Source organism: Salvelinus fontinalis, chromosome 9, assembly GCF_029448725.1.
Source record: "Salvelinus fontinalis isolate EN_2023a chromosome 9, ASM2944872v1, whole genome shotgun sequence".
Taxonomy (NCBI): domain Eukaryota; kingdom Metazoa; phylum Chordata; class Actinopteri; order Salmoniformes; family Salmonidae; genus Salvelinus; species Salvelinus fontinalis.
In genome coordinates, this window is record NC_074673.1 from 49757938 (window position 1) to 49775353 (window position 17416).

The 17416-nt window shown below is 42.2% G+C and overlaps 1 protein-coding gene across 1 annotated transcript in view; it reads left to right on the forward strand.

Moving 5' to 3' along the window:
- zgc:113516 (uncharacterized protein LOC541449 homolog) overlaps nucleotides 1–5175 on the forward strand; it is a 29913-nt gene extending 24738 nt beyond the window's left edge. Inside the window, exons 7-8 of the mRNA XM_055934722.1 lie at nucleotides 738–811; nucleotides 4460–5175. Coding sequence (XP_055790697.1) covers nucleotides 738–811; nucleotides 4460–4529 — 144 coding nt within the window. The 3' untranslated portion in view covers nucleotides 4530–5175. The remainder of the gene's footprint in view (nucleotides 1–737; nucleotides 812–4459) is intronic.
- The last annotated feature ends 12241 nt before the right edge of the window (nucleotides 5176–17416 follow it).

A 17416-nucleotide genomic window follows, 5' to 3' on the forward strand; every position in this document is an offset into this window, starting at 1 on the left:
TATGGAAGCGTGGGAACCTATAGACTTTTCCCCATATTTTTCAGAAGCAAAACACAGGGAAAGCAAAACCACAATTCACATGTGGTTTATGGGTATACAAAAGCCTGTCATGAAAATATTTCCTAAATAACATCCCAAAACAATACACCTCTTGCAAGTTAGAGTCCGGGCCTCTATTTCAGCTCTTGCCTCAAATTCCGTCCAGCCGCAGTGGGCAGTATTTTCTGTCGGCCGTTGCAGCATTTGTCGTCGTCATCTCATTGAAAACAATTACATCTGTTTCTGTCCTGCCATCATGATTCGCCCGGGACGCGGCATAAGAAAGCTCATTACATTTCTGTCCGGTGGGCACACAATCTTTCACCATGAGAGGTACATCCTCAAAACCACAGCAATGTTGAACAAAGGCCGCTGGGGACATACATGACAGGACAATAACCAGAGAGGATTTTTTTTATTGTTTTCTGGCGTCTAAAGCACTTCAGATTCAACAGCAGGCTACAATGTCTCGATATGACAACTCAGTGGGTACTTCAATTTCAGAACTTTAAGATGGACAAGACTCTGAAATCTATTCAATAGTAATACAACAGTTTTAGTCACAGGGTAAAGCATTAGATGTGTACAGAAGATGAGGTCAAGTGCAACCCTGGCCTGAACAAGCAGGAAACCTGTGTCCTAACTTTTGCTTCTCTCGCTTTCTCCTTAGCCCTCTGTTTTTCTCCATCTATTCGCAGGCCTCCAACTTTTTATGGGGTCTCTGGGCAATCCTGCAGGCCAGATATTCCTCCATTGATTTTGACTTTGAAAGGTGAGTGACCTGTATCTCTAGAGTCTTGAATGTGACCAATATTCCCATTGGGCAAAACTGGTTCATCAACATTGTTTCCACGTCATTTCAACCCCCCCAAAATGTATATGACGATATTGAATCAATGTGTTAAACTGATTGGATTTGTAAAAAGTCATCAGCATCAGGGCATTTTGTATTTTTTTCACTCAACTTTTCACCTAAATCCAATGGCATAGTGAATTGTTTTGTTGATTTCATGTTTCACATTATTTGACAACTCAACCAAAGGTAAATCAAAACTAGACGTTGAACTGATGTCTGTGCCCAGTGCGTTGCTTCTAAATGCTGAATCAAAGTAAAACCTACAAGGGTTTACATAGCTTTACTACGAATAGCCGTTCCTCTTGTCAGATCCCTGCCGCCCAACACTCACACAACCTTCATGAGAAATAAGAAAGATTATTGCACAATGCATTAACTTTAATCGCATCACCTGGTAAGACATTAGCCCCAGTAACAAATCTTTGTATTTTCAGGGGGACCAAAATGTATTATAAACAGCATAGTCCTCTGAGCAGAGAGTATTCCTGTCCTCCAATGCCCCATTGTACCCCACAGAAGCAGCAGTCGCCACTGTGCTGACGTTAATCACTATTGACACACGGCACCCTCCCCTATGTGTGGCTTCGCTGTCCGCTCTGTGGATCAGTGACAGGGGCCCCACCACTTTATATGGGAACTATGGAGGAAATGCGATCCAGCAGGAGCAGATGGAACAGAGACAGTATTGTTCCAGTCTCATTGGTCCTCCATGTCTGTCTCTCACCCCTGGTTCGGCCATATGTGGCTGTTAGCCTGTCTGGCCCCACTAAGCTCCAGGCACAAGTTGCCCCAACGTGCAAGAAAGAGTCAGATTACGTCCCTATATCCCAAATCTAAGGTTAACCATAACAAGGTGGAAAACAACAGTGAGTTTGCACCAGTCACTTATGGGGTCCCCCTCCAGAGCTTCCAAAAGAGAGCCTATGTCCTAGACTTGGAGAAGGAGGGTCCTCACGATGGAGGTTTGTTGGGGTGTTTCTCTCTATGCCCATTTACTTGTTGCGTTATCCCTTTTAAGACGAGTCTCTGCTGACTACTCAACGAGTGACAGGCAACTGCTAGGCCTCACACTTAACCAAAGCCACATGTGCATGTGAGATTGGGGAGCCGCAATGGGAATGCATGAACTCCACCCTCCCTGCCTCCCACCCTACCGTTGATATTGACTTTATTTATTTTTTGTTTCACTTGTATCTGCTAGGCAGCGGTTGAGTTTGTGGATGTATTGGCAAGGCAGCGGTTATTCCATGCTTCCAAAGCCAATTTGACGAAGACATTATTATGAGGAAATGAGTAAGAGGCCCACTGTTTGGAATGGTTTGAGTGAAGAAAATGGGGACATGCACAAAAGCACATTGTGGAATGGTTTACCTGCTTTTCAGTGTTTGAATTTGCCCCCCTTTTTCTAAATAGTAAATAGGAAAATGTTTTTATTTTAGATTTATTGTAAGATAATATGGTTAATTTTTTTCTACTTTCATTTTCATTTAATACTGTTGGAGAAGTTAAATGTAGGTTTTCTTTACTGCGCTTCATGTGGTCAATGAGGTCACGTGTCAAGCGGTATGCCTACATCATATAACCATAGACTTATTTCATCTTTAAGCAAAAGGGAAAAAACTGCAAATTACAACAGATGGCTCAATGGAAAAAATATTTGTAATCATTCATTCTCAACAATAACTGTTTTCTGATTAACCAAGTTACTATTAGAAGTCAGATGACGACTCAAGTTCTACATTTTTCAGATAAATAACTTTTTCTCAAATTGAACAATGGAAACAATTTACCATCCTTTCCATAATGTCATTGCCAATTTCAGGCCCAAACTATCAATTTTAACAGAGTGAAAGATTCATACAAACAAATACAACAAAACAAAATCAAAACACACAATGCCAAGGGGTAAGTGGCGGAACTGGAATACAGCTTTATGTAATTCAACTGTTGTGTCTAAATGAGTCTTTAAATCACTGAGGTAAGGCGCTGTCCAGTAACGTTCACACTATATACTGAGCAGGCATTGAGGAGTTAACGATAAAGTCCTTTATGTCTCCATTTTCCGTTCTTTTGAAACTTCACTCTGTTTCAAAGACAAGCACAATAGCCAACGGCAAGAGCACACACAGACATTAGACGTATTGAAGTGTTGAACAACATGGTTCAAACAAATACAAAACCACTTTACTCTTGGTCAACTTTTGAAACATGTCTAGGCTTTAAAAGAAACTGTACTTTGTTCAGATGTTGAAAGTCAAAACAAACTTAATGTAATGAAAGGCAAGTACACAAAGCAATGCCATTTTGGGGCAACTTCTGTGAAGATACAACATGCTATTGTATTTGTTATGGATCCCCATTAGCTACTGCCTACTCTTCCTGGGGTCCAGCAAAATTAAGGCAGTTACACATTTTGGAAAAAAAATTGTAAAACAGTTTGTCCAAAGTAAGAGGGAGAAATTGCCCGTGGAATAAAGAAAATGTGTAATATATTGATTAGAAAACCTTAGTTTTCCTAATCAGTATTGTTTGATTATTTGACTGTCAAGTCCCATTATCATCAGCTTATCTACAGGATATGAAATGTAGGATGACATTTGGTATAAATCCCAATCTTTGTAAACATGTTATTTTAATTTCATCATTGTCATTTGTCAAAATCAATGAAGTGCTCCCTCATGCCCCCCCCCCCCCCCCCGAAAGGAAAGGCAGCGTAGAATGAGGAACATTTAAAGTGCTTTCACTGAATTGCTTCCTCTCCATGACTGAAACAAGTTACTTTTATCTGGCGTCACTGAAAGAACTGTGATAACGGTTATCAAATGAATCATGTTTTTTCCTCCCCTGCATTATGGCAACACACCACATTTGTGTTGATGAATAAGTCTCTACGCTGGAGTCTGAAGCACAGTTCACGAGTGTAGAGAAGCGCTGAAAAGGCAATCCGGGCCAGCCAAACAAGACTGGGACTGATCCCGAATCATCTACTATACAATTCCAAATGCTTTTGACAGAATGGATATACAGTAGTTCGCAGTGCAATGCAACACTTACATTTTTTTTTGTATTTATCATCTTTTTACTCATTAGCATGTAAATCCATGATTTAAATATTAATTAGCAGAGCAGGTGAAAACATTTTCTTTGAATTAACACCAGATGTTTCCTTTCTTTGTGTTTAACGGGATATTAATTTTAGTGTGGATTATTTAACTGTACTTCACTATGTTAAACTGTTGACGGTAAGCAAAGAAATGTGTTTTCCCGTCAATGTCATTCCACCTGTGTTCATGCAGGTGTGTTCATGAGGGGAGTTAGATTTAAGACAGGATTTAATCCAAGGTGCTTTATAAAGCCAGAGCACTACAACATACGTTTTAAGGTCATTCACACATGAGCCGACATGCATTTACCGTTACTGAGATATCCGTGAAATGCCTTTAAACGGCGAATTGTCGGCTGTCTAGTGCGATGCGCTATAATGCACATTGGATTGAATCCCAGCCTTATTATGATGCGCATGGAACACCTCAAGGTCTTTCATCTCTTATCCTCTATCTGCAGGTACGCCATAAACCGATTCGACTACTACTTTGAGAAGAAGGAAGAATACTTTGGATTGACTCTTAGTTAGAAAACTGATCCCGAAGAAATGTAAACAGTTCCAGTCTGCTGCATCTTTATTTGAATCGAAGATAGTATTTTTATCGATACACAATGTTGAAATGTTGCAAAAGAATGCGGGCAATATAACCATGTGTGTTTCCAGAAAATGTACACTTGATTGTTACAGTTACTAAAACAGAATGGCGTAATTTCAACTGATTCTCCAAATATTTGTTTTACCACAGTGAGGTTGGAGATAACCTCCTTTGGAAATGGAGATGGCTTCCAGGCCAGAGAGATGTTCATTTACATTTAGCCAAGTTACTCAAAGCAACAAGAACTAATACTAAAATCATGAGAGGGTTATTTCCAGGCTCATTCAACATTACGCTCAGTTGCATTTTTTTTTTTTAAATGTCCCCTGGCATGGATTTTCAGCATTGTATTATTTCAAGATGGTATTACCATCATGCTCTGTTTCAATTGTTTTGTTATAAGACTGCTCTCTTTTGTTGCCCAAAAGATGAATATTAGATAAATAAATTGTTCAGACAATGTACATCGAACAGTATATTGTACAGTATACACTGCAGCATGCATAGGCAAGTGTTTTTTGCTGAACTTCACTTCAGTACAAATCATTACAATTGCATAAAAAGCATTTTAGAAATAAAGTGTTGTCTATCCATTTATTCTATCCCTCTTGATAGCTGGAGTGTCATCTATGGATTCATCTCTGCTCAATATCTACTATGGACATCTAGTTGCTAACGGTGTACATACGATTTTGGCTACCATGGCTGCGTTCATACAGGCAGGCCAATTCTGACCTTTCTTTTCACTAATTGGTCTTTTGACCAGCCAGATCAGCTATGAAAGAAATCTGATGTGATTTGTTCAAAAGACCAATGAGTGAAAAAAAGTATCTGAATTTGGCTGCCTGTGTAAACACAGCCGTATATGCGCTTTATATGCAATATGGGCAAAAACATTTATGCTCGTGGGTGTGGAGAGGTAATTTCTGGGCAATATCTCTGTCTATTTGGAGGAGCCCTTTTGCCTCAAGAGCACCTCCAGAGACAAAAGTTCATTTTTGATTTATTTTAAGGGTAGTGTGACAGAGAAGTGAATTTCTTCTCTGCTGCTGTAAATGAGAAAGTGCCTTAATCAGCTTAAAATAACAATATCAAATGAAACACACAAATTGACTAACTGTATTCAGCAATGTGCTACTACAGTACATCCTACCCCCAGAGCCCTAAACCTAAACATCAGATTGAAGCCAAGAGATCCCAAAGATCCCAAAAAGAAGTGGGATGTCTTACAAAAAAACAACAAGAGGGGCACTGAGCCAAATCGTTTTGGACCGAGAAAGGCCTCTTTAACTGATGATCCCATTCTCCAAGTCGGACAATGCGATGTGAGGCGTGCTGAAGGCTGGTTAACGAGATCAAGAGGCGACCGCAGCGCTGACGGTCACCTTAACAGAACAGTTGTCTAATTCAAACCAGGCCATCTCATCCCCTTCAAGACATGGTAGGACCAAGCGCTCATACTGGAAGGGGAGGCCTCGGAATAAACACATGACTGTTTAGTGCAGTGCAGTGCAGTGGAGGCTCTTCAGAGGAGGAAGGGGAGTACCATCCTCTTCAGTGAATTTCATAAAAATAAAAAGTGAAACATTATCCTTTTTAGATAAAACTATTCTAAATATATTCACCTCACCAAATAATTGATTAAAACATATTGTTTTGCAATGAAGGTCTACAGTAGCCTCAACAGCACTCTGTAGGGTAGCACCATGGTGTGGCTGGAGGACAGCTAGGTTCCGTCCTCCTCTGGGTACATTGACTTCAATTCAAAACCTAGGAGGGTCATGGTTCTTACCCCCTTCCATAGGGGGTAACACAGTAATTATGACAACTTCCGGAGGACGTCCTCCAACCTATCAGAGCTCTTGCAGCATGAACTGACCTGTTATCCACCAAATCAAAGGATCAGAGATTGAATCTAGTACTGAAAGCATAAGCTACATTTAGCTAGCACTGCAGTGCATAACATGTGGTTAGTAGTTGACTCAAAGAGAGAGAAAGACAATACTTCAACAGTTTTGAACAAATTCATTTCTTCCAAAATTAAGGAGAAGCAAGAGAGAGAGCTAGCTATATTTTTGACTTTCACTTTCACTTACTTAGCTAGCGTCGAAGGCAGTTAGCTAGTTTAGCCTACTCAAACTCCCAGTTCAAACAGAGGGATGCTATGTTAGCTAGCTGACTATGGCTATCCAACACTGGAACTCTTCCATGTCAAGGTAAGCCTTTGGTGTAACTGCTTGCTGCTGACTGTACACTGTACTGCATGATTGCAGCAAGTTTACTAACACGTTAGTTCTAGTAGCTATGTTGATTATGACGTGACATCGTCATACCTGAAATGATCCAATAGAAACTCTCGTTTGCAACTGTTGGGCGAATGATTACACCCTAGATCAGCTAGATGCAGGCAAGAGTGTGGAAGGCGGTATAGAATGTGTCAATTGATACTTTTGTATTTGATTATGAAATGTAGGACCCCTGTAGGTATAAAAAAAGGATTATATATTGATTTTGGCCTGACTGCTATGAGCCCATAGAAACGCATTGAATAACATATTCATATGTGGCAAAACAGATAGTCAAACAATATATCAACAGGAAGTTTGTTTTGATGTGTCTGTCCTAAACTGGGAGGTATAAGAAAGATCTTATTGATTTTTAAAACTATATTTAACCCCTTTTTTTGGCCACTAAACTACTTCCATATACACAGAGTATACCTATCAAGACTCAGGAGATTACCCAGATGCAGACACAGGAAGCGGATAGTTTGATTCTCCAAATATTTATTATAACAAAGGACCAGGCAAAGGGCAGGCAGAGGTTCGTAATCCAAGGCAGAGTCAATCAGGGACAGAACGACAGGCAGGCTCATTGTCAGGACAGGCAGAAAGGTCAAAACCGGGAAGACTAGAAAACAAAACTTGAGAACAGGAGAAAAACGCTGGTAAGACCTGACATAACAAGATGAACTGGCAACAGACAAACAGAAAATGCAGGTATAAATACATAGGGGATAATGGGGAAAATAGGAGACCCCTAGTGGGGGGTGGAGACAAGCTCAGGGCAGGTGAAACAGATCAGGGTGTGACAATAGCAAACATTAGGAACACCTTCCTAATATTGAGTTGCACCCCTTTTTGCCCTCAGAACAGCCTCAATTTGTTGGGGCATGGACTCTACAAGGCGTCAAAAGCTTTCCATAGAGATGCTGGCCCATGTTGACCCCAATGCTTCCAACAGTTATGTCAAGTTGGTTGGATGTCCTTTAGGCGGTGGACCCTTCTTGATATACACTGGAAATTGTTGAGCGTGAAAAAAAACAGCAGCGTTGCACTTGTTGACACAAACCGGTGCACCTGGCACCTGTTACCATACCCCATTCAAAGGTACTTAAAGCTTTTGTCTTGCCCATTCACCCTCTAAATGACACAAATACACAATCCATGTCATGTTCTAGACCTCAGCTGAATCTGGTAATGAATGGTGTGGCTGTTGAAGAAGTCGAGGAGACTAAATTACATGTTGTTACCTTAGATTGTGTATTTTTACTATTTTCTACATTGTCGAAGAATAGTGAAGACATCAAAATATACCACATCAGTCACCGGCTTCATCAACAAGTGCATCAATGATGTCGTCCCTACAGTGACCGTACGTACATATCCCAACCAGAAGCCATGGATTACAGGCAACATCCGCACTGAGCTAAAGGCTAGAACTGCTGGTTTCAAAGAGGGACATTAATCCGGACGCTTATAAGAAATCCTGCTATGCCCTCAAACGAATCATCAAACAGACAAAGTGTCAATACAGGACTAAGATTGAATCCTACTACACCGGCTCTGATGCTCGTCGGATGTGGCAGGGCTTACAAACTATTACAAAGGGAAACCCAGCCGCGATCTACCTAGTGACGCGAGCCTACCAGACGAGCTAAATGCATTCTATGCTCGCTTTGAGGCAAGCAACACTGAAGCATGCATGATAGCACTAGCTGTTCCAGACAACTGTATGATCACGCTCTCCATAGCCGATATGAGTAAGACCTTTAAACAAGTCAACATTCATAAGGCCGCGGGGCCAGACATATTACCAGGACCTGTATTCAGAGCATCCGCGGAACAACTGGCAAGTGTCTTCACTGACATTTTCAACCTCTCCCTGACCGAGGCTGTAATACCAACATGTTTCAAGTAAACCACCATAGTCCTTGCGCCCAAGAACACCAAGGTAACCTGCCTAAATGACTACCGCCCCGTAGCACTCACGTCTGTAGCCGCCTGGAAGAAACAAACACCTATGTGAGAATGCTGTTCATTGACTACAGCTCAGCGTTCAACACCATAGTGCCCCCAAAGCTCATCACTTAGCTAAAGACCCTGGGACTAAACACCTCCCTCTGCAACTGGATCCTGGACTTCCTGACGTGCCGCCCTCAGGTGGTAAGGGTAAGCAACAACCCACCTGCCATGCTGATCCTCGACTTCAAGGATCATTCAAGCTCGACTTCAAGCACGACTTCAACACCATCATTAAGTTTGCCAATGACACAACGGTGGTAGGCCTGATCACCAACGACGATGAGACAGCCTATAGGGAGGAGGTCAAAGACCAGGCAGTGTGGTGCCAGTACAACAACCTCTCCCTTAATGTGAGCAACACAAAAGAGCTGATTGTGGAGTCGAGGAAAGAATGCCTGAGCATGCCCCCATTCACACCGACGGAGCTGTAGTGGAGCGGGTCGAGAGCTTCAAGTTCCTTGGTGTCCACATCACCAACAAACTATCATGGTCCAAACACACCAAGACAGTTGAGAAAAGAGGGCACGACAATGCCTATTCCCCCTCAGAAAACTGAAAATATTTGGCATTGCTTCCCAGATGCTCAAAAAGTTATACAGCTGCACCATCGAGAGCATCCTGACTGGTCGCCGTGAATGGCGACTGCTTGGCATCTGACCATAAAGGCACTACAGAGGCTAGTGCGTATGGCCCAGTATATCAGTGGGGCCAAGCATCCTGCCATCCAGAATCTCTATACCAGGCGGTGTCAGAGGAAGGCCCTAAAAATTGTAAAAGACTCCAGCCACTCAAGTCAAAGACTGTTCTCTCTGTTACCGCATGGCAAGTGGTACCGGAGTGGCAAGTCTAGGTCCAAAAGGCTCCTTAACAGCTTCTACCACCAAGCCATAAGACTGCTGAACAATTCATCAAATGGCCAACCAGACTATTTGCATTGACCCACTTTTTTTTTTACACTGCTGCTACTCAGTGTTTATTATCTATGCACTTTACCCCTACCTACCCCTACTTACATACATGTACATATTACCTCAATTAGCTCAACTAACCTGTACCCCCGCACATTGACTCAGCGTGGTACCGGTACCCCCTGTATATAGTTTCTTTACTAAATATTTTTTTAACAATTATTTTCTTAAAGCTGCATTGTTGGTTAAGGGCTTGTAAGTAAGCATTTCATGGTAAGGCCTACACCTGTTGTATTCGGCGCATGTGATTAATACAATTTGTTGGTGCCGACGTGGATAACAATATCCCTATACCATCTACACTCGCCAGTTTTAGGCTCTACCGGAACCGTCTTCAGATTAGCCTTTTAAGTCAGTAGCCCTGCTCAATGTATGATCGTTGGATGATTCTTTTTATGTCTTAATATTGTGAGTAATGGAGTTACCAATGACTAGGCTATTTCAATTTGTCAGAGCTAATGGTGGGAGGCTTCGGTGACTCAGACCACGTAACGGGTGGCGGAAAGACTTGGGAAGGCTCGGGCTCTGACTCTTGCTTAGTGGGGAAAAATGGTTGAAAATGTATATGGCTAAATGAGCAACATTGGTTGAGAATGCCCCAAAGCTGTCAGAAAATTGTCCGGCTGCGGGGACTGTGCAGGGGGATTAACACTCCTGGAGGTGAAATAAACGCACACATATTTATGTGAGGTGCCGGCTAGTGGAGTAGAACACTTGAACAAGAAAAGGAGAGCTGTACCCTCTAGGAGCTCAAATGCAATACTTTTATAACCAACGTTTCGACAGCCAAGCTGTCTTCATCAGGGTATAATAACAAACACTGCGGGTCACTCGTTTATATAGTGTCAAAGGACATACACAGGTGTCTGTAATCATGGCTGGCTGTGGCTTGATTTCATTGGTTGATTAAGAGATATAAATGGAACATATAAAAAAGCATGAATGGATAACATAATATCATAGATCCAATTTGGCTAGATACAGTGCATTCGGGAAAGTATCAAACCCCTTCACTTTTTCCACATTTTGTTACGTTACGGCCTTATTCTAAAATGGATTCAATTAATTTTTCCTCATCAACCCACACACAATACCCCATGATGACAAAACTAAAATAGTTTTTAGAAATTTTTGCAAATGTATTAAAAATAAAAAACTGAAATACCTTATTTATATAAGTATTCAGACCCTTTGCTATGAGACTCGAAATTGAGCTCAGGCGCATCCTGTTTCCATTGATCATCCTTGAGATGTTTCTACAACTTGATTGGAGTCCACTTGTGGTAAATTCAATTGATTGGACATGATTTGGAAAGGCCCACACCTGTCTATATAAGGTCCCACAGTTGACAGTGCATGTCAGAGCAAAAACCAAGCCATGAGGTCAAAGGAATTGTCCGTAGAGCGCCGAGACAGGATTGTGTTAAAGAACAGATCTGGGGAAGGGTACCAACATTTTTGGGCAGTATTGAAGGTCCCCAAGAACACAGTGTTCTCTATTCATTCTTAAATGGAAGAAGTTTGGAACCACCAATACACTTCCTAGAACCGGCCGCCAGCCAAACTGAGAAATCGGGGTAGAAGATGTCAGAGCAAAAACCAAGCCATGAGGTCGAAGGAATTGTCCGTAGAGCTCCGAGACAGGATTGTGTCGATGCGCAGATCTGGGGAAGGTAGCTTTGAAGCTTCCCTTCAATGCATTTCTGTAGTATTGAAGGTTCCCAAAAACACAGTGGGTAAATGCAAGAAGTTTGGAACCACCAAGACTCTTCCTAGAGCTGGCCGCCTGGCCAAACTGAACAATCGGGGGAGAAGGGCAGAGAAGGGCAACCCGATGGTCACTCTGACAGAGCTCTAGAGTTCCTCTGTGGATATGGGAGAACCTTCCAGAAGGACTACCATCTCTGCAGCACTCAACCAATCAGGCCTTTGTGGTAGAGCGGCCCGACGGAAGCCACTCCTCAGTTAAAGCCACATGACAGCCCGCTTGGAGTTTGCCAAAAGGCACCTAAAGGACTCTCAGACCATGAGAAACAAGATTCTCTGGTCTGATGAAACCAAGATTGAACTGTTTGGCCTGACTGCCAAGCGTCACTTCTGGAGGAAACCTGGCACCATCCCTACGGTGAAGAATGGTAGTGGCAGCATCATGTTGTGGGGATGTTTTTCAGCGGCAGGGACTGGGAGACTAGTCAGGCTCAAGGGAAAGATGAAGGGAGCAAAGTACAGAGAGATCTTTGATTAAAACCTGCTCCATAGCGCTCAGGACCTCAGACTGGGTCGAAGGTTTACTTTCCAACAAGACAACTACCATAAGCACACAGCCAAGACAATGCAGGAGTGGCTTCGGGACAAGTCTCTGAATGTCCTCGAGTGGCCCAACCAGAGCCCAGACTTGAACCCAATCAAACATCTCTGGAGAGACCTGAAAATAGCTGTGCAGCGATGCTCCCCATCCAACCTGACAGACCTTGAGAGGATCTGCAGAGAAGAATGGGGGAAACTCCCCAAATACAGGTGTGCCAAGCTTGTAGCATCATACCCAAGAAGACTCAAGGCTGTAATCGCTGCCAACAAAGTACTGAGTAAAGGCTCTGAATACTTTTTTATTTGTTATACATTTACAAAAATGTCTAAAAACCTGTTTTTGCTTTAACATTATGGGGTATTGTGTGTAGATTGATGAGGGGGAAATAAAACAAATATATATTTTAGAATTAAGCTGTAACGTAACGAATGCACTGTCAGCCTACAAACATGATTTACAATGGATAGCAAAAACACAATAATCACAAGAATGGCTTCAGATAAAACTCTACGTTTAGACCGAAGGGAGCAAGGGTCATTAAATTAAAGAGCCAGGCGGACTCTCGTTTAGACCGACGGGAGCAAGGATCTTTCCTTTAAAGACCCTTTCTTCCTTCAGTCTCAACATAGAGTTTGATCTAAAGCCATTCTTGGGATTATTGTGTTTTTGCTATTCATTGTAAATAATGGTCTGTAGGCCTTATGTTATTGATTCATGCTTTTTTTATATGTAATATTTATATCTCTAAATCAACCAATGAAATCAAGCTACAGCCAGCCATGATTACAGACACCTGTGTGTGTCCTTTCAAACTATACTGAACAAAAATACAAACGCAACATGTAAAGGTTGGTCCCATGTTTTATGAGCTGAAATAAAAGATCTGCAAAATGTTCCATACGCAAAAAAGGCTTATTTCTCTCAAATTTTGTGCACATATTTGTTTACATCCCTGTTAGTTAACATTTCCCCTTTGCCAAGATAATCCACCCACCTGACAGGTGTGGCATATCAAGAAGCTGATTAAACAGCATAATCATTACAAAGGTGCACCTTGTGCTGGGGACAATAAAAGGCCACTCTAAAATGTGCAGTTTTGTCACACAACACAATGCCACAGATGTCTAAAGTTTTGAGGGAGCGTGCAATTGGCATGCTGACTGCAGGAATGTCCACCAGAGCTGTTGCCAAAGAAATGAATGTTCATTTCCTAACCATAGCCGTCTCCAATGTCGTTTTATAGAATTTGGCAGTATGTCCAACCAGCCTCACAACCGCAGACCACGTGTAGCCACGCCAGCCCAGGACCTCCACATCTGAATTCTTCACCTGTGGGATTGTCTGAGACCAGCCACCCGGACAGCTGATGGCGCCCCTGCTCAAACATTCGAAATCCATAGATTAGGGCCTGATGAATTGATTCCAGTTGACTGATTTCCTTATACGAACTGTCCCTCAGTAAAATCGTTGAAATTGCTGTTCTTAAAAAAAAAAAGTTCCTACACACTGATGAAGACAGCTTGGCTGTCGAAACGTTGGTTATAAAATGATTGCATCTGAGCTAGAGTGGCTCTCCATTTTCATTTTCAAGGATGAACTCTACTACCTGTATTTACGCGTGGCACAGGCACTGTTTCATCCTTTGCCTAACGATTGTGTCTGAAGCCGGGCTTGCAACTCGGGCTATACTCACCTTAAGGTGATAGTTCTCCTGTATATTATGAGTACAGCTACATGATGTTACAGGACTTAGCTTTTTCGGTTGGAGGAGGTCCTGCAAATCCATGTCCAGATAAGCGGAAGTGTGACGGAATGTAACAGCCTTAAATAGCCGCCTGTCCCTTTTAATAGCCGGGCGTCAGCACACATTTCAGCAAATAAACGCCTCTCTCAAATAAACGCCGGGTGTAATTTAAATGTTTACGAGGTTACCATGGACACATCTTTGATATTCCCACGGTCGTGTGCAATAAAAGTATGAATATTTGTTATTGCGTCATCGTTGGTAGCCAGGGCGCCACCAAAAAGAAAACACGACATCAAATTCTAGCTAGCAGTGAACAAATTCAGAGAGCAGAATTTGGTCGAGGCAACCGCCAGGTATTTTGGGTCCAAACGAGTGAGAGAATGGCGAAGTCAAAAAGTCAATGTTTGTCTGAGGTGGATCAGAAGAGGGCGAGACTGCAAGGTGGGGGGTAGGAGAAAGGGAAGTTGAATGCACGCACTGGAACAATCGAAAACACAAAACAAAAACAACATCAAGATACTGAAAACATGTTCTATTTCGGCATCTTTACAGGTCGACTCAAAGGCTTAACGGGCAGGTTTGGCTTTGAGCTTATCAAGCTGAAGACTATACACTCATTTATCACTCAAAAAAAGTGTTATGAGTGAGTGCACCACAAACATCTTTCCAGGGTGATGATGCATTCTCTTCCCAATCCAGTTCCACCTCAAAAAGCACAAGGAAGAGAATTTCGACACCCATCATCTCAGATTGCTCTGAAATCGTTTCTGTAATTTGGAACAGATACCATTAGCATTCCTGAAACATTATTTTGTTGAAATATAATTTGATCTCTGAGAAATTAAGGTAATGGATCGCACCCAAATTGGCCATTTTAATTTATAGGATTCAGATAATATTCAATAAATATAGTACCTAACATCCAATTTGGACCTAACTTCTTCCTACCAATGACTAAGACATGAGCACCCCCCACACCCATGCCAATTCCACCCCAGTCAACCAATCACACTTATTTATGAAGCCCTTTTTACATCAGCAGATTAGCCAAAAACCCCAAACAGAAAGCACTGCAGATGTAGAAGCAGAGTGGCTAGGGAAAACTCCCTAGAAAAGGCAGGAACCTAGGATATAATCCCACCCACTTTGCCAAAGCACAGCCCCAACACTACTAAAGGGAAATCAACAGACCACCAACTTACTACACTGAGACAAGGCTGAGTCTAGCCCACGAAGATCTCCTCCACCGCACAAGCCCGAGGGGGAGCAAAACCGGACAGGAAGATCAAGTTAGTGGCTCAACCCACTCAAGTCGACCATAGCGGGAAAAACCCTGGCACGACGTGACGCATCCCTCCTAGGGACGGCATGGAAGAGTATTAGTAAGCCCCCGTATTTGGGCTCCAAAGCGGTCTAAGGCACTGCATCTCAGTGCAAGAGGTGTCACTACAGTCCCTGGTTCAATTCCAGGCTGTATCACATCCGGCTGTGATTGGGAGTCCCATAGGGGGGCACACAATTGGCCCAGGGTCGTACGGGTTTGGCCGCGGTAGGCCGTCATTGTAAATAAGAATTTGTTCTTAACTGACTTGCATAGTTAAATAATGGTAAATAAAATAATAGGTCAGAAGCAGAGAATCCCAGTGAAGAGAGGGGAGCCGGCCAGGCAGAGACAGAAAGGGCGGTTCGTCATTCCAGTGCCTACACTCAATCATAGGACTTACTGAAGAGATGAGTCTTCAATAAAGACAAAGGTTGAGACTGAGTCTGCGTCTCTCACATAGATAGGCAGGCCATTCCATAAAAATTGGGCTCAATAGGAGAAAGCCACAACTCCAGCTACTTAGAAATTCTCGGGACAATAAGGAGCCCTGCGTCTTAGTGTACCTGTAAGTATGTACGGTACGACCAAATCGGAGAGGTAGAAGCTAGTCCATGTAATGCTTTGTAGGTTAGCAGTAAAACCTTGAAATCAGACCTAGCCTTAACAGGAAGCTAATTAAGGGTAGCCAGTAGAGAGGCTATCACTGGAGTAATATGATCACTTTTTGGGGTTCTAGTCAGGATTATAGCAACCATATTTAGCACTGACTGAAGTTTATTTAGTGCTTTATCCGGGTAGCCGGAGAATAGAGCATTACAATAGTCTGATCTAGAAGTGACAAAAGCATTGAAGTTTCTGTTTTTTTTCAATGTTAAGAAGATGGATAAAAGCTGCCCTTGAAATATTCTTGATATGTTCGTCAAAAGAGAGATAAGGGTCCAGAGTAACGCTGAGGTCCTTCACAGTTTAACTTGAGACGACTGTACAACCATCAAGATTAATTGTCAGATCAAACAGCAGATCACTTAGTTTCTTGGGACCTAGAACTAGCATCTCTGTTTGGTCCGAGTTAAAAGTAAAACATTTGCTGCCATCCACTTCCTTATGTCTGAAACACAGTCTTCCAGGTTAGGCAATTTTGTGGCTTTACCATGTTTCATCGAAATGTACAGCTGTGTGTAGTCCGCATACTGTAGCAGTAAAAGTTGACATTGTGGTTCCGAATGACATCACCAAGAGGTAGAATATATAGTGAAAACAATAGTGTTCCTAAACGGAACCTTGACGAACACCAAAACTCACTATTGATTTGTCAGACGACAAGCCACCACAGGGACAAACTGATATCTTTCCAACAGATAAGATCTAATCCAGGCAAGAACTTGTCCGTGTAGACCAATTAGCGTTTCCAATCTCTCCAAAAGAATGTGGGGATCGATGGTGTCAAAAGCGGCACTAAGGTCTACGAGCACGAGAACAGATGGCATTGAAAAGTAATTGACTACCTTCACAAGTGCAGTCTCAGTACTATGATGGGGTCTAAAACCAGATGGGAGCGTTTCATATACCTTATTTGTCTTCAGGACGGCAGTGAGTTACTGCCCAACAGCTTTTTCTAACATTTTTGAGAGGAAAGGGAGTTTCTATATAGGCCGATAGTTTTTACATTTTCTGAGTCAAGGTTTGGCTTTTTCAGGAGAGGCTTTATTACTGCCACTTTTAGATTCAAAGAAGACCATCCTCACTTGAGGAATACTGCTTTCTAGTTAGCTTTGCGACAGTATCAAAAATACATTTTGGCATGTTTTTATTCTCCTCATTCAGGTTGGAAAAGTAGGCTGATCAAGCAGCAGTGAGGGTTCCTCGATATTGCACGGTACTGTCTTTCCAATAACCAGTATACAGTATCAGTTCTCTATGTTTGAAAAGTACTATGAAGCTGTGGCTTGGAGTATTGCTTCTCCATCCCATAAAACTCCATCACTTACTAGGCATCAATTAGCTAACACAATTGATTTGTTTATTGGGAAGTTGAATTAGTTAGACACTCATCATACAACTTTGTTAGGTAGGTCATGCTTTATCTTGGCCAGGTCGCAGTTGCAAATGAGAACTTGTTCTCAACTAGCCTACCTGGTTAAATAAAGGTGAAAAAAAAAAAATAATAAT